General features: G+C 33.2%; 3 protein-coding genes across 3 annotated transcripts; 1 reads left to right on the top strand and 2 right to left on the bottom strand.

Moving 5' to 3' along the window:
- Positions 1-3,214: 3,214 nt before the first annotated feature.
- Positions 3,215-6,126, top strand: LOC120198325 (uncharacterized TPR repeat-containing protein At1g05150-like). Its single transcript, XM_039199666.1, has one exon. It carries the CDS (start codon positions 3,553-3,555, stop codon positions 5,947-5,949), a length of 2,397 nt encoding a protein of 798 aa, XP_039055597.1. The 5' UTR covers positions 3,215-3,552; the 3' UTR covers positions 5,950-6,126.
- Positions 6,127-7,151: 1,025 nt separating this feature from the next.
- LOC120198388 lies at positions 7,152-11,580 on the bottom strand. Its single transcript, XM_039199740.1, has 7 exons — positions 11,348-11,580; positions 8,605-10,680; positions 8,463-8,514; positions 8,078-8,226; positions 7,740-7,826; positions 7,512-7,640; positions 7,152-7,383 (listed from the first exon to the last, which is right to left on the bottom strand). Exons 1-7 carry the CDS (start codon positions 11,417-11,419, stop codon positions 7,273-7,275), a joined length of 2,676 nt encoding a protein of 891 aa, XP_039055671.1. The 5' UTR covers positions 11,420-11,580; the 3' UTR covers positions 7,152-7,272.
- A 1,791-nt stretch (positions 11,581-13,371) lies between these two features.
- LOC120197875 (floral homeotic protein PMADS 1-like) lies at positions 13,372-18,390 on the bottom strand. The gene is made up of 7 exons (XM_039199274.1): positions 18,125-18,390; positions 17,971-18,037; positions 17,813-17,874; positions 17,618-17,717; positions 13,970-14,011; positions 13,834-13,878; positions 13,372-13,706 (listed from the first exon to the last, which is right to left on the bottom strand). The coding sequence occupies exons 1-7, from the start codon at positions 18,310-18,312 to the stop codon at positions 13,542-13,544; spliced, it is 669 nt and encodes a 222-aa protein (XP_039055205.1). The 5' UTR covers positions 18,313-18,390; the 3' UTR covers positions 13,372-13,541.
- Positions 18,391-22,679: the final 4,289 nt, after the last annotated feature.

Here is a 22,679-nt window from a genome sequence, read left to right as displayed (position 1 = left end):
ATAAGTCCATAAAATATTATTTGATGGATAGTTTATTAATTATCTAATCATTGATTTTATATTTTAAAAATATTTCTCCTGGATTTTGGTTTTAAAATGTTCTTTTGTATTTTTTTTAAAAATATACATGAATTAACTTATCTCAATGGTTAAAAGATCGTTATTGTTTCTAGAGGTCATGAGTTCGAGCACCTGCGGCTGCAAGGGAGATTGAACTTTCATTGTTAAATGGTTGAGAGTATTTAGAACAGATACTACTTAAAAGTGTTATAAAATTGATCATTCGATTATATGATATTGTTTAGTTTGAAAAATATAAATAATTAGTTACGTAACTATTTTGTAACTTTTATTTTTGAATAAAATTTGTATTTTTTTCTTTTATGTTTTTGACTCATTATTCTTCATATATTTCTTTTTATCCTTAGATGACTTCAACGTGGGACAAATTATCCCAACCACGTAGGCAAAGCATTTCCTCCAAAACACACCTTTCGGCAAATATTTTCACATCAACACATTTTTACTAAAAAATATATACCATTTTAACGAATAATATCGTTTGAGTAACATTTTAAAAATAAAAAGATTTAAAAAATATTATTACCATAATTAAGTCAGGCTTTTATCTACTGTATGTATCACAACGTATTGCTCTGGATTGTAAAGCTTTGTACACTGCTTGAATCTTCAATGAAACCATAATTTACCATGAAAAAAATAAAGTAATATTAAACTTTATATGATAGGGGGAAATTATGTGAGATAAAATTTTCAAAATATTATATTCATTAAAAAGAATTTTTGTTAAATAAAGTAAAAGAAATACGTAATATTAGTGATTGAACCATCCATTTACCAAAATCATGATTGAACGAAAAATAATTGACTTAAATAGAAAAATACAGTCAATTTTTTACAAAATTAACAATGTATTGACTAATTAATTAAAGAGATATTATTTTTACAAAATTTTATAAATTTAAAGAGATATTAATTAATCGATAAATTAATAATTTATTAATTTAAAGAGATTTTTTTATTCAACGAACCTACATTGTTTTTCATGAATAAAACATAAACATTATATTAACCAATTGAATGATGTTAACGTACAATGTGATTACTTAAATATAATACATGTCCATAAAAAAGTAAAGTTCATTGTAGTACATAATACTAGTTAAAACTTATTATAAGTTCATGAACGGTAAGAAAATTAATCAATATATAAACAACATCAAACATTCATAATTAGTCAATCCAAATTAAAAGTAACGATCAATTACGTGAAATGAAACACTCATAGCGGCAACAATTCTTCACAATTTTTTTATTGCAGTATGAGAACGCAACATCAAAACTTTTTGGTACAATAAAAAAGTTAAAGATGAAATACAACTAAATTTAAGTTTTAATGAGAAGCAAACAATAATAGCATCATATTTCACTAAGTTGTCGTAGTTACATTTGTAATTTTATAAAATTATTAATTTATAATATTAAAGGGACTATAAATTTATTAAAGAATCATTCGGAAAATTATTAACTTATTAATTTATTAAAATTATTAATTTACACATTAAACTTAAATCAAACCCGAAAAAAAATTAATATTTTGGAAATATTATTAATAGAAAATGTTCACGTCAGACCTTAGACTACCCTGATGACAAATTGACAATAAAGTAAAAATGTTATACAAAAGTTCATTTAAAAAATTGATTTGAAATTTTAACCCTATATAAATGTTAAAACGTTTCGAATAATTGTAGGCTTAATTGAAAAATAAAATATCCCAATATATTTTATTTTAGGTAATTAACATTTTTCTTATCAGAACAAATATTTAACATTTTATTTCGTCATTTTAAAACTCAACTTCAACAACAACAACAAAAATCATTATTCAACAAATGCATGACGCACGACTTGGTTTTTAATTAAAATCTTTAGTTTTCTTACAAAAATCAATATATCTAAACTCTTCCCAAAAAAAAAATCCAGAAAATCCTATTTTATAATCACCAAACCTCTCATCCCCAAATCTCCAACTCACCCAATAATTCATTGTTGTTAACAAATTTATACTATCGAATCAATCATCAGTGTCTATCCTTTTTTTCATCCAGCTTTCACTCATAGATCACCTCCTTTTCGTAGTATGAAATGTCCAAATCTCCAAGTCCTCTTAAATTATGCTTCGTAGTTCACCAATCATCGTTTATTGGTTTGTTGTGATCGACAAACCTGTGTTACTATTTAAATCACCAATTGTTTAAAGAGATTTACGAATTTCGTACGATGATGACAAGGGAGGACGATCGATCTTGGGGTATGATGACAAAAAAAGTGGGTAGTAGTGATCCAGTCGACAACTATTAGAGGTGTGCATTTTCAGATATCATATATTTATTGATCTGAAATTTTAAATATCAGATATTACATTACTAAATCTATGATCTATAAAATTAGATATATGAATATCCATATCCAAACATATAATTCTATTTTTATATTTTGTGACTTTATACGATATCATTTATACATCTACTATATTATATATATATATATATATATATATATTCACATACAATAAATACGTGAACATTCTGATTTTAAATGGGCTAAAGCTTAATAGATTAACGAGTTACTTAGTGGGTTAGGGTTGTTTAAACTCTAAAAATTCAATTTTATTGAATTTTTGAATAATTTAAAATTAGAATTTAATATTTAATATGAATTATTCGAAAATAAAAATATTTAGATTATATATTGTGTATTCATTGAATGTTGATTTTTTATGCACGTTAACCGTTCAAATTTATAATAAAATGTTAGATTGATATTCGTAAAAAATTATATTTTGAACAAATATTTTTACAATAAATTAAAATATTGATAATACTGTCCTAACGAAATTCACTTTGTTTTTGCAATTACAGTGATGGAAAGAAAGGGCGATGATAATTGCAGGCAGTTGACAGTAATTACTAATTAGTGCACTTTTTCGCCTCAAAATAAGCTCCTTTTGTTTTACAGCCTCAACTGCCAACAAACCATCTTTTTCTCTCTCCTTTTCTCCCATTATTTTTTTTTTAAATTTTATCCTAAAAACAATCCACCCAATAAAATCAAAACTATTCCTCAAACATCAGGAAGAAAAAAAACCTCTGCTTTTTGTGGGATTTCTTTTGTTGTTGCCAACACACCCTCGTCTTCTGAACTAGAAAAAATCAGGAAAAAAAATCATCTTCCTCACCAGCCCTTCCCTTTCTTTCCCTTTACTTAGTTCCCTCACTTCTCAGATCCAATCAAAGTTTGAAACTTTAAAATTAAACCTAACTAAAACAGATTTTGAATCGACCCCTCTCTCTCTAACGAGCAATTATTGTTAATATTCCTTAATATTTTCTAATTTATATAAAGCAAAAAGCCCATTTTTTCCCTTTTTCTTTGGTCCCTCATTTCGAAGCTTAGCTTTGGGGATTAGCTTTGGCTAGCATTTTCATTTTCAGAGAAAAGAGAGGAAAAAAAATAAGGGCTGAAGGAATGGCGACGCGAGGGAGTAGATCGGAGAAGGTGAAGAGGATTTTTCAGCAATTCGACAACAACCGTGATGGGGGTCTCAACAGGGACGAAATGGCAGCGTTGGTTGTCGCCGTTAATCCCAGGGTGAAATTCAGCGACGAACAGATCAACGCTATCCTCGACGAAGTCTTCCGGACATACGGGGAGTTCATCGACGGCGAAAGGGGCTTAACTTACGACGGGTTGTTGAGAACTTACGACGACGGAGCTGGTGACGTCGACCGTGACTTCGACGCGCTGGGTCTCGATCTCAATCCCGACGAGACCAAAGGCGCCTCGATAATTTGCGAGGCGTCTTCGTCAATTGCGGATGAGAGAGTAACGGAGTCGCAGAGGAAGCAACGGACGGCGGCGTGGGCGGTGTCCCCGCACCACGACATAGTTTTCGACGACACGTGGAAGCTCGTCGACGAGTTGGAAATTCTGTTGAAGAGATTGAAATCAAGGCAAGCGAAAGATGGGAAATTTAAAAACGACAACTTTGATGCGTATTCGGATGCCGGTTGGTCAAGGGAATTAGGTCCCTCTGCAGAGCTCTCGGAGAAAAGGGTATATTGGGAAGAATCAGGACCTGATTACGCCATTTTTGTCAAAGAATTGGGAGCTTTAAGAAGTAGAGCCGATGGAGCAAGGTCAAGAGAAGAAGCATTTGATGGACAAATGGCCATTGGAAGGGTATTGTACGAGCACCAATTGTTTAAAGAAGCTCTGATTAGTTTCAAAAGGTCTTGTGAATTGCAGCCAACTGATGTGAGGCCACATTTTAGAGCTGGAAATTGTTTGTATTTGTTGGGGAAGTGTAAAGAAGCTAAAGATGAGTTTTTGTTGGCATTGGAATCAGCTGAGACAGGTGGGAATCAATGGGGTTACTTGCTTCCTCAAATTCATGTCAATCTTGGGATTGCTCTTGAAGGAGAAGGTATGGTTTTAAGTGCTTGTGAGTACTACAGGGAGGCTGCTATTCTTTGTCCTACACATTTTAGAGCCCTGAAACTTTTGGGTAGTGCTCTTTTTGGGGTTGGGGAATATAGGGCAGCTGTTAAGGCTTTAGAAGAGGCTATTTTCATGAAACCAGATTATGCCGATGCACATTGTGATTTGGCTTCGGCTTTGCATGCTCTCGGTGAGGATGAGAGGGCCATTGAGGTTTTCCAGAAAGCTATTGATTTGAATCCAGGTCATGTTGATGCTTTGTATAATCTAGGTGGTCTTTACATGGATTTGGGTAGGTTTCAGAGAGCTTCCGAGATGTACACTAGGGTTTTAGCGGTGTGGCCGAATCATTGGCGGGCACAGCTCAACAAGGCTGTTTCTTTGTTGGGGGCTGGAGAAACTGAAGAAGCTAAGAAAGCTTTGAAGGAGGCTTTAAAAATGACGAATAGGGTTGAGTTGCATGATGCCATTTACCATATGAAACAGTTGCAGAAGAAGAAGAAGGTAAAGAGTAATGGTGGTGCAAATGGAGAAGGGGCTTTTGTTGTAGTGGAGCCATCAAAATTCAAGACGGTGGGTGAGAAGACTACATTGAGGCAGGATTTAGGAAATGCTATTCAGATTAGGGCTTTCCAGAGAATTACTAGATTGAGCCGGTGCGATGTAGATCTTTTGAAGAAGGAAATTAGTGAAACTGATGTGCCAATCTCCTACTCTGGTGGTGGAGCTCCTCAGAAATCCATTCGCAAGCCTAATTTGGAAGAAACTCTACGCAGATTACTTCATTTTCTAAAACCCGAAACCTTTCAAGGTGCTGTCAAAGCTATAAATGAGAGAATCCTCTCTGTCTTGGATGAAACTGAATCAGGCAGGGTGGACTTGGGCATGTTTTATGCTGTTCTTGCCCCCATCTGTAATGGACCTCCAGATAAACGAAAAAGGATTGCCTTTGATGCACTCTTATGGCGGCCAGTAAACGAAGGGGGTTCCCAGATTAGAAAGGTGGATGCTGTACAGTACATTAAACTTTTGAGGGCTATTTATGTTCCTGCTCGTGGAATTAGTGAAATGCTGGAAGCTCATGGAGAAACGGATTCCTCAATGGTATCTTTCAGTGAATTTCTTGCCATGTTCGATGATCCAGATTGGGGATTTGGTATCATGTCCACTCTCTTGAAGTTAGAAACCGGAGATAGGAACCGTCATGGACGCCAGGTTTGCTCAGTTTGCCGTTACCCGGTCATTGGTTCTCGGTTTAAGGAAGTGAAGTCTCATTTCAGTCTATGTAATCAATGCTACAGCGAGGGCAAAGTTCCCCCTAGTTTTAAACAGGATGAATATAAATTCAAAGAGTACGGAAGTGAAGCCGAAGCGATGAAAGATAAGTGCATGTGCTTTACCTTGCAATCCCACAAAGCTCCATAACTAGTCGGTTTAAAATCTTTTTTTGCTTATCATGTACCATTCCATTTTGTTATTTTAGTCGCTCAGTGTGCATTGTGCAATATATATATAGTTCATCAAACTTGTTCAGTGAGAGCATCATGCTCGTGTACAATAAACCGTTTCCGAGCGATGTTTCTGATATATCCCGGTGAAAAAGAGAGAAGAATTCGAGATGGTATATATATATTCACTGTATCGTCATCTTTTGCTTTTGTTTCTGGAAATGTTGAATTTGTTTGAAGATATATTCATAGTTGAATGAAGAAGCAAATGTTTGTTCTTTTCAACTATATAGTTATTGCCTATTGTGCATACTTGATGAGTCTTGGCAGGTGATTGCAGGCTCAGCAATTTAAAACAATTACAATACTTCATCTTTAAGAAAGAGAGAAATCATATACTTTAATAACTTTAATCATACATAAGAGCTTGCAAGTGTCGAAGTTTCGAGTTCTGGAACTGCTAGATGTAAGTTTCAGAAGCTGAATGCATAGATCAACTGTGCTAAACCTTAGTTTCTCATTGTTCGTATAAGTTGCCGGTGAGTACTAAAAGGAAGAATAACAATAATTGCAGAGTGCTGTTAAGTACCATAATCTCAGTTGGTAATTACATCAGGTGCTTCACAAGTGGCAGCATCAAGTTTTCAATCTCTAGGTTTCTTTTACAAGGATAGTGGGGACCACGTGACACAACTGGTTGGTTGGTACCATTATTAGCTGGGACTTGCTGGATTACAGGTTACATAGTTGACCTATCTACGGGTTAGATTTATCCAAAGCATATTTCTTCTAATGTAATTGCAATTTTTGTTTGTTTCAGGTTTTTTTTTCTTTCTTTCTCGGCATACAAATGCATAATTCCAAAAACTAAATGCTTGATTCCAGCTTTTTATCATTACGGTCAATGCAAGCTGATATAAAGCCATGTGTGTGTTTCCATTATACACACACACAACTTTGATCACATTGCAGTGTTGCACACGTCAACAAGACAAAACTTGATATAATATTAGGCCTATACATTGAACGGCTCGAATTGATTTTTGTATTGATTAATCTAACCCTCAATCCAGTCTATAGCTTGATTCGCAATGCATTTGACCAGATTAAACTTAACATATGAACCATTTTCCAGTAGCTTATCAATTTGCTGAAGCAAAGGATTGCTTTTAATGTTGCAGTGTAAAAGAGATTAACTGTGACTCTTATTGAATTTCTCAACTGATTACAATTTCTTTTCCTTCTCAAACTTGTTTTAATTACACAGGGTTTTGCATTGGGAGAAGCAATTCTCAATTCATCATCTCCAACATGACATTTTCACAAAGGCTCCCGAGTTCGTCAACTTACCATTCAAATACTGCTTAATGCGAGTTTGGTTCGTCTCGAAGATGAACGGCATTCCCCTTATCTGCAAAATCATCATTTACAGCAGGTCAACATGGGGAGGACAAATGTGTACTGCATATAAGTATGCATGTCACCATGTCTAATACACATTACCATATAATATTAATGAAAAGGAAATCAAAACAGCACCTCAATCAAACAATTGGAATTAAGGGCCAGGCTCTGTCCTGTAGCTACATCCTTACTATTTATCGATACCGAACACTTGCCAAGATTTTTAAGATGAAATGATCCATCTTCTTCCATCTTGATAATTGCCTAAAATACATGAGAGGAACCCTAGAGTTAGTATAAGGGTTATAACTATTTCCAGCAGTAATTGCTTCGTGTGTGTGTGTGTGTAATGGCATATTGTACCTGCCGCCTTGACACTTTATTAGCACACCCTTGACTTCCCAAGTCGATGTCAACAACAAAATCTTCTGTCGTTCTACCGAGTAAAATCTGCACAATCAAAATTGAAAAGTACAGAGTCAATTTTTAACTACTTACCTAAGAAGAAAAAAACTAAACTGCCACTAGCTTTGGATAGAAAATTCCAAAAATAAAACCACGGAACTTCGGTGAAGTTGTGTAAGCGTAAAAGTTTAGTAAGTTCATGATTCCCTCATTGGACTTGGTTTTACAGCGAGGAGAACTGTAAAAGGTACGCATATGGAAGAAAAGCTTAAAAGGACTTCTTAATCATAGAATACCTCAGGTTTCTTAATGTAATGTTTGGAATGTCGGCCATATAAAACGGCAAAAGCACCATGGGATGCGATTGCCCTTTGCATGTAAGACTGAGAAGCCTGCTCCAACCTTATAATTGCTCTTTTCATATCCTCGTTCTGATATCTTGCAACTGCACAGAAAGTAAAAATTATCTTCCAAATTTCTAGAAGACTCCAGATTCAAATACGAAAAGATGAAATTTAAACCCACAACAAGTGGAGACAGAAGAAAAATAACATTTTAAAAAAACATTTTTCCCAATATTATAGATGGAGGTAAGTTAAATCAGATGTTATCAAACTACAGGCAGAAGAACAATCACAGATACAAGTTTGCAATTTAAAATTTATTCGGTCGACATACTACCTTCCCGATCACACAAATCTTGGTCATCTGGATCCAAATCCATATCAAGGATCTGTTCATAATGCATAAAACAACATGAATAAATGCAGTCAATAATGATGACTATGTCGAGAGTGACAACCAGTCATAATTTAAGGCATACCATTGCCTCGATGTCTGAGAAATAAGGAACATCATCATCACTTTCAATCACTAGCTCTTCTAGATCTAGAGGAGGAGGATCAACAACTGGTTCTGGAGAAATAATATCCATGGATCCCACCTCTGCACTTGAAGCTTGTTGAACTTTAGCCTTTTCATGAGCATCCACTTCTTGTTTAATGGCAAAAGAATTCACCAGTGAATAACTATTGCGGTTATCAGAACAAAGACGTGGTTTCTCTTGTAAAGAATCAGCAGAACAATGACTCAAATGCTTTCCTGGCATAATATTTTCACTCTTTTCCTTTGGCAGTGTCAGGTGGGAAGTGCCTTCGCTAATATTTTTGGAATTAATTTGAGCTGAACCTCTTGCCAGAAAACCATCAGGTTTAGGTGCTACACATGAGGAATCCTCACATTTAACTCTGCAATCACCAACTGGATGGAGTTGATCCATTTCTGGTTTCGTCTTTGATTCTTTCATTTGAGAAGATCCATTAGATTGTCCTGGATCTCTTTGATCTCTCTGAAGCAGGAGGGTACCTCCATCTCTAGTTTTCTGACCCCCAGGAATATCTTTTGCACGTGCAACAGATAATGGATTGTCAGCTTCTTTGAAAATGTGTTGTGTCGAGGAAGCAACTGATGGGCACAGCTGTTTGGAGAAGACAGCACCTTCATTGCATGGGATTTCTGGGTCCTCGGTATTTAAGGTGCAACAAATGACACCATTAATCCGCTCAGGGAACTGACTATTTGAAGTTAACACAGAAGAAAGCATTGGTACCTCAGAATCAAAGGGCACAGGCACATCTGCTACGGAAGATCCTGCAACGCCATCCAATTCTCCAAGATGTGAACAAGATATGTTTGCAAGATTATCTTGTGTTTCTAATGCCATAGCTTCAGTTACATCCGGCATTTGATCTCGAACACAGTTATTAGGTGAACTTGCCAAAAACGAGCTTAGACCATCAAAGTAAGACTTATCAATCACATCTTTCGAGTCAACATCCATGAAAAAGGGTTCATCATTCATAAGGGTATTGGTTATTTCCACCAAATAACCTTCCGTATCAGCTGTTTGATTTTCCACTTCATCACTAGGTATGTCAGTTTCCAACTTGGTATCTGTAGTAACAGCATCATGTCCTGATGCATGATCACTCTTAGCAACGATGCCACTCGAAAGTGCATATATATCTCCTCCCTGAAGGTCTTTTCCCCCATGATCATCAGCGGGAATAGCAGATGCAGACAAGCCTTCATCAGTTCCCCAGATTGACAACTCACAATCCATTGGTGAGTTGAAGACCTGGTTGCCTTCAAACTCAGAGCAGATATTATCTGGATCATTGTTAATTTGATCAAATGTAGATGAAGGTTTTACCATTAAATCATTAGCATCAAACAAGCCGTTCACAGACAATTCCTTGGATTCATGCAATTCCTCAATGCGACATCCACTCTCTAGAAAAAACTGATTCTCTCCGAGCATGTGGGGAATGTCATCATGTATATTAACTTGCTCTGCAGGAAAACAACAATCATCTTGATTACAATTAGTAGTCTGAAAGCCATCTCTTGTGCACTCATCCATCGCTGCAGCTCCATCATCAGCTAATACTTGCGGAAAAGAACAATTCATTATATTCATATTTGTTTCTTCAACTCCAAAATGATCTGAAATTGGATTGCCAAGCATGCAATTTCCGGGTAGAGGCTCATCTTCAATCCCAACATGGTTGCCATCATTAGGTGCTATAAGAAAACTCAAATCCATCGAGTTAAAAGGCTCAATCCGAATTCTTTTGCGCAATGCATAGTAACAGCTACGCACACTCTCAGATTTCCTCTTTCCAAACAAATTTTTGCCATCTTTTGAATTTCCAATCCTGCCAAATTTCAAAGGCAGTGAAGGAGCAGAACGTTCAAACTCAATTATGCGAGAAGACACCTCCTCGGAAACAACTGGATCATAAAGGAGAGAATGCCATCGATCTTGCAATTCTTTCATGGTGAATTTTCTTGAGAACTTCACTGCACCCTTAGCAAGAGCTTCCAAAGAAGCACCAGCCTGAAAATAGAACGAAATCAGGATTTCATAAAACAGAAACATAATTCAAAAAGACCATAAACAACAAAACAGAAAGTGAATTGTAGCAATGGGATAACATCATGCAAACTTCACAATTTAGGTCCATTTTCCTGCCGATAATCACACAATCTTTGAAAATTACGGCTCTACACAGCTATATCTATGAAAACAAGCAGTATTTCCAAATTAACACTTTGGCACATCACAGCTATGCTAATTAGTGCACTTTCTACATGACATTCCCACAAGCAGCCCCATCTATCATCAGATTTCGGCCTTTTGCAACCCTTAACTTTATAAATGCAAGTATTTTCAACTCTTTTAGTGACAACCGCCTTATATTGCAATACTATAAACCCAGAACAATGACAATGCCATAAATCCGCAACAGTATAAAAGAAATGCAACAGTATAAATCCACAACAGAACAAATATAGCAAGATAGAATAGAAAAGAAAGAACATCAGTATTCAGCTACTAGAAAAAAAAAAAAACTGAATTTGGGCACGAGCTTATATTTACTTCCAAGTTGACAACAAATACAAACAGAAGAAAAGTCGAAGTTGACAACAAGTATGAAAAAGACCCAATCTTTCCTTCTCAATTTTCTTCGAAACCAAGCGAGGAAAGAAAAAAAACCATGTACCTCAATGGCGTTCTTCAACAAAAAGTCATCATCAGGTATCCAAGTGGAAACGATTGGAGCCAAAGCGCCCATTTATTATTAGGAGCAGAACCAACCAACAGCCGTCTTTAAAAAAAAACCCTTTGCTTCACAACTTTCTATTCCCACGATTTCTCTCTATCGGAAGCGTCGGTTTGGGCCTCTCCGGGTTTGAAACATGAAAACGAAAAGTAATGAACCAAAAAGGTAGGGGTTTTAAGAGGAAACCTAAAGCTGAAACACAAGAGTATGAGAACCCAAGGCATAATGATTTATTTGGCCCTCAAACTTTTAAACAATATCATTTTAGACCTTTTAATTTTTTCACCTTTTTTCTTTACTTGCATTAACTTTTAAAAAAATAATTTAAAACTGTAAAAATATAAACTCAAAATATTTACTTAAAAGCTTAGAATTGTTTTTCTTCTTTTCCTTTTGAATGGTGTACATAGATGCGATTGACTATTTTGAATAAGAACTTAAGGTGATTAGCCGATACTTGACCTTAAAGATTTACCTTTTACTAGATAAATTAGATTTGATGATTTCACCCATTTTCAATCCAATGCCATCCCAAACAAAAGTAAAATTAAAAAAGAAAACATGTTTTTGCCCATTGGCATTATGGTCAATTCTTCAGCTGTCTGTTTTGCGTGTTGGTTGCGGCGCAACGTAGTTGGGTCTAGAGTCATGTGTAGTGGGGGTCAAATCAAACCCCAAAACTTTTTTTTATTTTATAATTTTCTATAAAAATATATTAAAAGTAATATTGATGCAATAATATTAATTTAAACACAATGATTGGCACCTATCATTTGACAACACTCACTTTAAAAAATATTTTTAATTTTTAAAATTTTAATAGTGTAATTTAATTTTTTTTAGTTTTATCAATATTAAATAATAAAATTCGATCAGTTTTAGATTTAAAATTTATCTTTAAGTTATTTTAAATTTAATTATTTAAGTTTGATACTCAAATATTTTAAATTTTAGATTATTCTGGTTTGATCAATGAGCTCAATAGTTTAATTTCTTGATTTTTAAAAAAGAAACTAAAATCAAAGTGTTTATTTAATTAAATTAGTTTTTATTAAAAAATTTAATAATAATTAAAAAATGTTTTTTGAAATAAAGAAATTAAAATATTTTTTATAAATTTAAATTATTTAGTAGATGGTATACAAATCTTGTGAACTAACGGAAACATCAGCATTATTCAATATAATTTTAAATTGTTGCTATGAATATTTTATTATTAATAATAATTATATAATTTTTAATTTCCTTAAATAAAAGTAAAGAAATGAAATGATTAACTGATAGAAGTAAAGGACAAAGAGGAACAGAAAGCTTGTGGAAATTAATTCAAAATCAAGTCTTGGTGTGTTAGGAAAGTTGGTAATTAGTTTTTGGATGTAATTTGATTTATTTTTATAATTTACTAATTTTTTATATTAACTCATAATGCTTCTGAAAATTATTGTCTAAATTAATCCATAATCTTATATTTAACATGTTAAGCCAAATTAATAACCCAATACTATTACAACAAAGTATTTCCATAAACGTTAAATATGCTGTCAATACCTATACTCGGATGAAGTTTAACATTTAGTCCTTACACTTAAAAAATTAAAATTAAAGTTTATCTTATTCTTTTTTTTTTCCATTTAAAACTCTAGTCCAATAGTTAACATTATTAGTATTTTTCGACAAAATTTATCATTAATATAAATCATATCAACTTTAAAAGCAAATCATTATGAACTCGATAAATATATCCGAAAATAAATAAATTTTATCAAAACATACAAATACTGCTAACGATTAACTTTTAATATTTGAATAAAGTAGAGCTTAATTTTAATATAAATACTAATTCTCAAACTTTATTTAAGCACAGAATGAATTTCCATAAATCAATAGTCATACTAATATATAATCTCTACTAGGTAAGTGAAATGAATAGGAAAAATACCAATTTGAATCTTGCAATCACATAATAAAGTGAAGAGTCTTTTAGTATTAGTACACACCATATAAATATATATTAGTTTCCATGGCAATATATTAGTCATCAAGAGTAGATTCTATTGTAAAGACAAGGGATACATGAAATATAAATAAAGTTTTTTTCTTTCTTTCTAAAGAAATATATAGAGATATAGATATGCTACCCGAGCAAAGGATAGGTTGTGATCTCTGATCCTCCTCCACTGGGATGGCTAGGCTGTAAGCGTAAAGCAAATATACGAGGACCTCCGTTTTGGTATCCAATAATGGTCTCACAATCCCCTCCATTATCAACAAAACCGTATGGATCTTCTTTCAGTGCATCCTAATTAAACAGTTTATTCATAACATCAATCTTAAGAAAGGATCAAATCTGAAATATGTATCTGTATCTGTAGGATTCTCAATCTGTGACTTCCTTTTATGCCAAAAGTTAATAAGTTGATGTTTACCAGTTCATGTAACAGGTTTTTGTGTATCTCTTCCTCATTCCTCAACTGCAATTCAAGATGATATAGAAGAATGAGATGGAATAATATTCAATATTTATCAACAAATTCAAAAGATATAGACTTGCATATAAATTACCTTTTTTTTGGAAGTATCAATCCGATTGCTGATCACACGATACTGTCAATATAATAATTATTGACGTAAATTTGGTTAGCTTCCATGTCAAAAGGAATTTCATCTAAAAACTTATATATATATATATATTTAGTTCAATAATGCTTACAGAGAAATACCAATAAGCTGATTCAACTCTAAAAAGACAACAAACATAACAAAGCAAAAATTGCAGATTACAGACTAGCGTAAACTAGACTATTAGCTTCCCTGAAGAGTGTATATAACCATAATGCTACATTTGAATAAAATAACTATATTTTATAATTTAATACATGTATTAGCAAAAAATCTAACTTTACTTTATAATTTTTAGTCATTCACATAGTTTAGTTTGAATAAAATAAAAGAATAAATATAGATTATTTTCTTTTTTGGGGTGCTGAAGTAGTAACTTCAATTTATGTTTAATTTTCCAATGAAAACGTCCAAGGATTGGGGGCGATGTCATACAAGGGGAAAGCAAAAGTGAAAGAGTGAGGCCTTAGAGAACTATCGTGTATTTCTTTTCTTCAATGGCTTAGTATGAGCCACATTTCTGACTCAGGTGAAAGCTTAAAGATATATTACCTTTGACTAAGTTTATACATGCTATTTAAAATTCAAGAATTACATGAGATCATGTATGTGTATCGTGATGTTTATGATGTGAACTTTCATGAATAAGCAAGTTTGAATATATATATATATATATATATATATAACGATTTGTTATGAGCCATAGTTGTTCGTGGTGGAAAAAGTATACAAAGGGGTATGTCCTCTAAATGTGTATTATATACTAAACATGTTCAAGTGCATAATATGATACATAAGGTTCAAGTTCAAGCACGAATGGCATGAACTTTCAATGAATGACCCAAGTTGGAAATGTATACATGACAGGAGTAACTGTACTTTGTACACAAATATGTATTTCAAGAATGCTATATATGAATCATGATAACAAATTTATATGATTATGAAGCCAAGGTAAAAAAAGAATGAACTAACAAGAATGCTTATAATAAGGTTATACTGTATGACTATGCATATGTATATGGGTATGAATTAAGTATGAAACATGAATATCAAGAAATGATAACATGAATATGAAATTATTAAATGATTGGTCATGTTGATATTATGAAACTAATTAGGTCCAGTTGATATATAATAGAGTCGGTACACTTAAATTTTAAGTTCACACCTAGTGTGTTCAAGTATCATGATAATACTTTGTGTATGATAGCACTTTGTGTGCTCAAGTTACTCTGATGGTCCTTCAATTACATCATCTAGGAGTCAAATAAGAATACATTTAGGCAGATATGTTTAATAGGAATCTATATAAGAAGAAATTTTATGAATTCCACATGCGTATAATATCATGAATTTGTTTCTGTTATTGATTTTAAATTATAAGTATGATTTTTAACTTGTGTTATCTTTCATTGTTAAGCTTCGATGACTTAGCATGCTTTTTTGTTTCTCGTATGCGAATTCCAACTTTAGATAGAGGATCACCAACCGAGAAACTACAAGAAGAAATTAAGTTACAACATGCTCCTTAAAAGTATAATTTACTTTCCTTTTTGATTGAGGGCATATGTATAAAATGTCTTATTGGTGTACAATAGGTAAGGTATGGTGGTTTAAACGACGGCATATGAAGTAGTTAAACGCATAATTTATGATTCACTCTTTCTGATTTAGATAGAGAATTGTTGTCAATTCTGCTCTTGAAGTAACAAATAGAATAGCTTGATAAGAAAAGAAAGAAAAAGAGAGCCCTTCCTCTCTCTTTTGGCCTTACTTTATTATGCCCTTCAAGTTTTTAATAGCCTCTTTCATTATGTCGTAGTTGAGTTGGATATAAAATTATAAGATTTGGGGTTAAACTATTACTTGATTAATAGTTTTACTTTATGGTCCATTATACGGATCCATTAAGTCATATGTATTATTTGTTATTGAACTTCACAATGTGATTTTGGGACAGAATCCTTTTAGAATGATAGAGAGTATAACAGTTATCCCTTCTGGTTTAGAGAACATTAGTTATCCCTTCTGGTTTAGATAACTTTATATAGTGGCGTAATTTGAAACATTAATTACTTAATTAATAGTCTTTATTTATAATATTAACCATGTTCTTGAAAAATGAAAAGATTTTCTGGGGCCTTTCTATTTCATGTTATTAGGTGGTTCTATAAAGACAAGATAGGGGGGGGGGTTTCGTCTTATTCCATATATGCATGCTTTCAACTCCGTTTTTATCTACAATCATCTTTTTTCTAATGGCTTACCAAAGATCCTGGAGCGGTTTGTCTTACACCATACTTGTTGAAATTTTGATGCATGTTGTTGTGAGTTCTTTAACGGATTTCTAACATTTGAGTTCTACATGTGAGCTTTTCGTGGAGCTACGAGGAGTAGGTTTATGTTATGAACTTTCAACTCCATACATATGACTTAAAGCCTAAGGATCGCAGAGAATATTTGTTTTTACGCAAGGCCCTTATAAGGCAGAAACTTAATATCAAGAATCAATACTAAATTGTTTTCAATTTGAAGCATATGGTTTATATTAAGCTTTAGGTATTGATACATGATATCAAGAATCGAGACTAAATTCTTTATAATTTTTTGAAACATCAATCCTGAAAATGGTTATCATTATCCTTTAACGTATCGGTATCACATTGAGGTATTGATACAGATGTCTTGATACCGACACCTTTGATGAATTTAGCTAATTTTTGTACTAATTTGCAAAATAACACAATTGCCCTTTTAAGTTTTTATTTTAAAATATGATCCCAAAGACGTGACTGTGCTTTAAATGTTATGAATTGACTTCAAATTAGTCTTGAAAGTGTTCCAATCACCAATTGTGACACATCCTGCTCTCGGGTAGAGGTTTTATATCTAAAAAGTATTAAAATCACTTCTTTTGAAATAGATGCTATAATTCTTAAGAGGGTTTAAAACTTCAAATCAAAGTGTATCAAAATGTTTGTGCTAATAAGCTGATCGAATTTAGTACTAAAAAGAGACTCGAATTCAAAGCTTGTCATTGTGAAGCTCAACTCAAGTAATTTTAGCAACAAAATAAGTAGAAAATATTTTAATACTAGATTCAAATAGTTTATAAGTTCAACATATATATATATATATATATATATATATAGTTATTATTATTATTTTATTCAAACTAAAACGAGAGTTCGAGTAAATATAGCTGAACACAAAGTTGTGTATAAGAATTGAGCTCATTCTTTACTACATATAAATATAGATTGGAAAAGACATTCTGTACTAGGTAAATAAGTAATCATGTCGCTTCAAGCTCAGCAAGTAAAACTTGTATCAAACTTCAAACCTCGAATTTTGAACACATCTTTTAATGTCAGGATTGGTTAACTTAATTTAAACTAGAATGACTATCAGCAAAATCTTAATTTTAGCTATTATTATTTCGACAGCAATTATTTAACCCTTCTTAAATATGAAATATAATTTAGTATTTTCCTAACTCATGAAGACTTTGATGATTATTAAAGGATTAAAAAAGAAAATAAACCCTAGAGTGGAAAAAGAAGATTAATATGGTTAAGAATGGTGGACCTTTCGATCACGTATAAGCTTGACAGCGTTATCCATTTCCAGCTCCAATCCTTGAAGATCCTCTGTGCTTACATCGTTCAAACATTCACCCATCCTTTGCCTGCCATTGATCCCATCAAATATTCAAAAATCAAGTTAAAAAAGATAATGTTTTATATATATACACACCGAAACAAATAAATTCTTCACGTTTACCTAATTTTCTTGCGCAGATTCCTGTTAACCTCTTTCAGCTGCTTCAACTTCTCCTGCATTTTCTACATAAAATGAACACAGAAAACAAAGCATCTCTCAATATCGTAACCGAAGATGAAAACCGAAGCAGAAAATATAAGGAAAGGAGGGAGAGAGACCTCATAGTGACCTTGCCAGACATCGATGCCCAAGGTTTTCTGGTACTGATCAATCATTTGCTTCGTTCTGCAAAAATTAGAAGAAATCTAGGGTTTCAGTTCAAGTTTTTGGAAAAAGAAAAAGGAAGAGATCTAGGGGTTTCAGAAGTGATACGAAGTGGAAGGGCTGATGAACTCGTGGATTTTCCCAGTACTGGAAATCATGATGATGGAAACCCTCGCATCGCAGAGAACGGTGAGCTCATTAGCTTTCTTGAAGAGACCGTTTCTTCTCTTCGAGAAGGTGACTTGCCTGTTGGTCGGGTTCTCGATGAGCTTGATCTGGATCTTTCCTCTAGCCATGATGAATGATTAATTTTCTTTGTTCTCTTCTAGTTTATTTTCTGTAACGATGATGAAGGTTAAGTAATGAACTAAAGAGACGATGGAATATCCATAGCTAAAAATGGCACGGCATAGCCTAATCACAGAAAGGCTTTCAAGGGTTTGTCAAATGTGGTAAAACGTAAACCAGAGTTTTTCCCTTCGGGGACCATCACTTTCCGTCAAACCATCTCTCTCTCCGACCACGTTTTCAAACGGCAGCCGTAAATGGATACAAATATAAATTACATAAAATTTAATATATTTCAATTATCATTAATTCTGATTGTACTTTTTAATTGTATATTACTCCATATTAATTGATTTCAGTTGAAATGGTGGGATTATCGATATATACTATAATTATAATTCAAACTTTAAATTTTTGTTTTAAAAAATAATTGACGTGACGGGTATATGATTCTTACGGCTTGTTGTAGCAGGTTTAGAGACGTGGAAGAGCAGTAATTTTTGAAGAAATTAACGTTGTTAAAAGGTAATGTCATTTCAATGCTCCAATCCCACGTCTACTCCAATGCTTTCTTTAATCTTTTCCCTCCTTTCCCCGGCAACCATAATCACAAGTTTGGGCAATTTATAGATTGGTCCCTCTACCTTTTCTTCTTATCAAAACAGAAAAATGAAAATCTGAAACCTGAAGCTTTGTAGTAGGGATGAAGCCAGGATTTTTATTAGGGGGAATTTATAACAATTAGGAAATCCAAATTAATTTTTTATTAGATTAATTTATAATTATATAATTTTTAAGGCATTATATAACCTTTTTTTTCATTTTAGAGGTCCAATGCCATTGGTTCCCCTTTAACTTTGAATGAATTTATTTAAAGATTTTATAAATATGTGAAGATTCAAAAATATTAGTATAATAATATTAATAAATTTGAAATTATTTTCAATTAAATTATTTATGATTAAGTTATTAACTCAATATCAATTAAAGGTTTAATAATAACATAAATAAGATTATTATTTGATACACATACAATAAATTATAATTTATATAATCTATCTATTTTAACATTAAACTCTAAAATTCTAAAACTTACTCTAAACCATAGATTATAAAATCTAAACCTCAAACCTTGTGCACAATCCTAAAATATAAAATCTTAAATCATAAAATCTAAATAAGAAAAATAATATTAAAATAATTTGATACACGAATTAGGTATGAAATATATATATATATATATATATATATATATATATATATGTAATGTTATTTTATTAAATTGAAAAAATACTTTAAAAATATGGGATCCATAACTGATGCGACATGTGAACGATTCTGCTTCTCGTAGCAGGTTTAGAGATGGGGAGGAGCAGTAATTATTTTGAAGAAATTAACGTTGTTGAAGCCAAGGTAATGTCATTTCCATGCTCCCATCCAACGTCTAATCCTGTGGTTTTCTTTATTCGTTTTCTTTTTGCTCGAAAACCTTGTTCCAGTTTCCATAATTTACATGTTAGAAATTTATAAGTACAAATATAATTAGAGAAAATAACTTCAGTGACCAAAAATTTCAGATAATATACGATTTTGACCAAATTTTTTTGGATTTGCGAAAATGACCAACAAAATCGCAATGCGATCTCTAATTCGCATTGCGATCTCCACTATCGCAAATTCGCGTTGCATTTCGCGTTGCGATAGTTGAAAATCGAGTTGCGATAGTTGAAAACCGCGTTGCGATTTTCCATTTCGCGTTGCGATAGTCTACAGTTGTCGTTGCGATTTTCCAAATTCGTTGCGATCGTCTACAGTTGTCGTTGCGATAGTTGAAAATCGCGTTGCGATTTTCCATTTCGCGTTGCGATAGTCTACAGTTGTCGTTGCGATTTTCCAAATTCATTGCGATTTTCCAAATTCGTTGCGATAGTCTACAGTTGTCGTTGCGATTTTCCAAATTCGTTGTGATAGTTAAAAAAAAAGATTTTGTTTCTTAAGAATTTTCTCTAAAAAGTTAGTATCCGCGCGGACGTGTCGAAGACACGTATTACCACGACCACGACCACGACCACGACCTGAGACGAGACGAGACGAGACGAGACGAGACGGACGGCGGCGGTGGCGCGCGAGAGTCCCCCTTGTTCTCTATCACTCAACAAGGAAGTAGGAAAGCCAAGCCTTAAATACCATTCCCAATAGTGTTTCCAATACTATGTGAGATTTGAGCATGACCAACACTTGTTCCCAATACTACGTGGGATTGAGCCTTAAATAGTGATATTATTTTTGAATGTTTTGGTTAAAATTGCAATAATCGCGATTGATTGTAGATTGACTTTTAATTATGACATATTTAATCGTATAATACTAATGCAATTGATTGCTGATTCAGTTGTTTTAAGGTGCATGATTGTTAATTGTTTCCTGAATAATCACATTGTATTGGAAACAAGTGTTGGTAATGCTCAATCCCACATTGTATTGGAAACACTATTGGGAATGGTATTTAAGGCTTGGCTTTCCCACTTCCTTGTTGAGTGATAGAGAACAAGGGGGACTCTCGCGCGCCGCCGCCGCCGTCCGTCTCGTGGTCATGGTCGTGGTCGTGGTCGTGGTCGTGGTAATACGTGTCTTCGACACGTCCGCGTGGATACTATCTTTTTAGAGAAAATTCTTAAGAAACAAAATCTTTTTTTTCAACGAATTTAGAAAATCGCAACAACAACTGTAGACTATCGCAACGAATTTGGAAAATCGCAACGCGATTTTCAACTATAGCAATGCGAAATGCAACGCGAATTTGCGATAGTGGAGATCGCGTTGCGATTTCAACTATCGCAACGCGAAATGGAAAATCGCAACGCGATTTTCAACTATCGCAACGCGAAATGCAACGCGAATTTGCGATAGTGGAGATCGCAATGCGAATTAGAGATCGCATTGCGATTTTGTTGGTCATTTTCGCAAATCCAAAAAAAGTTGGTCAAAATCGTATATTATCTAGGATTTTTGGTCACTGAGGTTATTTTCTCATATAATTATTATTAGAATAATTCATACACGCAAGAAATAATATTTAAATGGTATTAAATCTATCAAACAATCTGTCGTAACTGGTTTTCGTTCGGACACGAAAAAAAAACGTGAATAAATAAATGGTTTTTATTAAAATGTTTTGGAGTCGCCATCGACCTTTTTTGTTAGGTAAGTCGAATATCTGAAAATCATCTTTTAAAAGAGTTTTTTAAAAAATATTTAAAAAGATAAACTGATATGCGTATAATAAAAATTCATTCGTTTTAATAATAAAAAGATATTCGTGGTCGGTTACATTTGGGGAAGGATTAACACCCCATAACGCCCAAAATTGGTACAGATTGATTATAAATTGTCTCTAGTAGTAGAAATTTAAGAATTCAAATATGAATTTAATTTACAATCTTGTTATTTCAGATTTAATCGGATAATTCTAAGGAAAAAAAATATTAACATTATTTTTATAAAAACTAAAATATATATATACTTAGGTTTTTATAAAGAGAAAATAACCCCAGTGACCAAAAATGCCTTATAATATACGATTTTAACCAACTTTTTTTGGATTTGCCAAAATGACCAACTAAATCGCAATGCGATCGATAATTCGCAACGCGATCTCCGGTATCGCAAATCAGTTTCCAGATTCGGAACGCGATTCTGACTATCGCATTGCGATTTTCCAAATTCACGTTGCGATTTTCCTAATTCGCAATGCGAATACGTAAATCGCAATGCGAATACGTAAATCGCAATGCGAATTTGTAAATCACAACGCGAATCTGACTATCGCAACGAGATTCTGACTATCGCAACGCAATTTTGACTATCGCAATGCGATTCTGACTATCGCAATACTGAATTTCAAATTCGCAACTCGATTTCTGAATTCGCAACAGGTTTTAGTTTCGCAACACAAATGTTTTGGGTATATAACTACGCAGCAGCAACAACTCATAACCTAAATCCCTAAATCGCAACTCATTCCATCTCCATCTATCACTCTCTCCGGCGACATCCGTTCCTATATCCAACGACATCCTTCCCCATCCGGCAACAGGTTTTAGTTTCGCAGCTCGTTTGTTTAGTAAATTAATTTACAATAATGAAATCATCTAATGTTGATCATGTTTGGATAGATTTGTGTTTTGGAGGGTCATGGGAGAATGTTCATGGTGTTTTACAATATATGCCTTTACCCATGAATCTTCAACTAAAACTGTCATTAAAAAAGTTAACTTATGAAACTCTAATGTTACGTGTTGCAAATAAATTGAATTTAGAGCCCATAAGTGGATTTAGGCTATCTTATCAGAGAAATGGTAAAGTTTATTTGTTA

Source organism: Hibiscus syriacus, unplaced genomic scaffold (assembly GCF_006381635.1).
Source record: "Hibiscus syriacus cultivar Baekdansim isolate YM2019G1 unplaced genomic scaffold, ASM638163v2 tig00117056_pilon, whole genome shotgun sequence".
NCBI classification, from domain to species: domain Eukaryota; kingdom Viridiplantae; phylum Streptophyta; class Magnoliopsida; order Malvales; family Malvaceae; genus Hibiscus; species Hibiscus syriacus.
The sequence above is the reverse complement of the archived record's forward strand: the minus strand, read 5'-3'. Positions and strand labels throughout refer to the sequence as shown.

Excerpts from the sequence above, each read along its gene's own strand:
- LOC120198325 (XM_039199666.1), top strand. The coding sequence starts at position 3,553 with ATGGCGACGCGAGGGAGTAGATCGGAGAAGGTGAAGAGGATTTTTCAG.
- LOC120198388 (XM_039199740.1), bottom strand. The coding sequence starts at position 11,419 with ATGGGCGCTTTGGCTCCAATCGTTTCCACTTGGATACCTGATGATGAC. Across the intron at positions 10,681-11,347 it reads TGTTGAAGAACGCCATTGAG|GCTGGTGCTTCTTTGGAAGC; the intron begins GTACATGGTTTT and ends TTCTATTTTCAG. Across the intron at positions 8,515-8,604 it reads TCTCAGACATCGAGGCAATG|ATCCTTGATATGGATTTGGA; the intron begins GTATGCCTTAAA and ends CATTATGAACAG.
- LOC120197875 (XM_039199274.1), bottom strand. The coding sequence starts at position 18,312 with ATGGCTAGAGGAAAGATCCAGATCAAGCTCATCGAGAACCCGACCAAC. Across the intron at positions 17,718-17,812 it reads AATCTGCGCAAGAAAATTAG|GCAAAGGATGGGTGAATGTT; the intron begins GTAAACGTGAAG and ends GATCAATGGCAG. Across the intron at positions 13,707-13,833 it reads AAAACCTGTTACATGAACTG|GATGCACTGAAAGAAGATCC; the intron begins GTAAACATCAAC and ends CTGTTTAATTAG.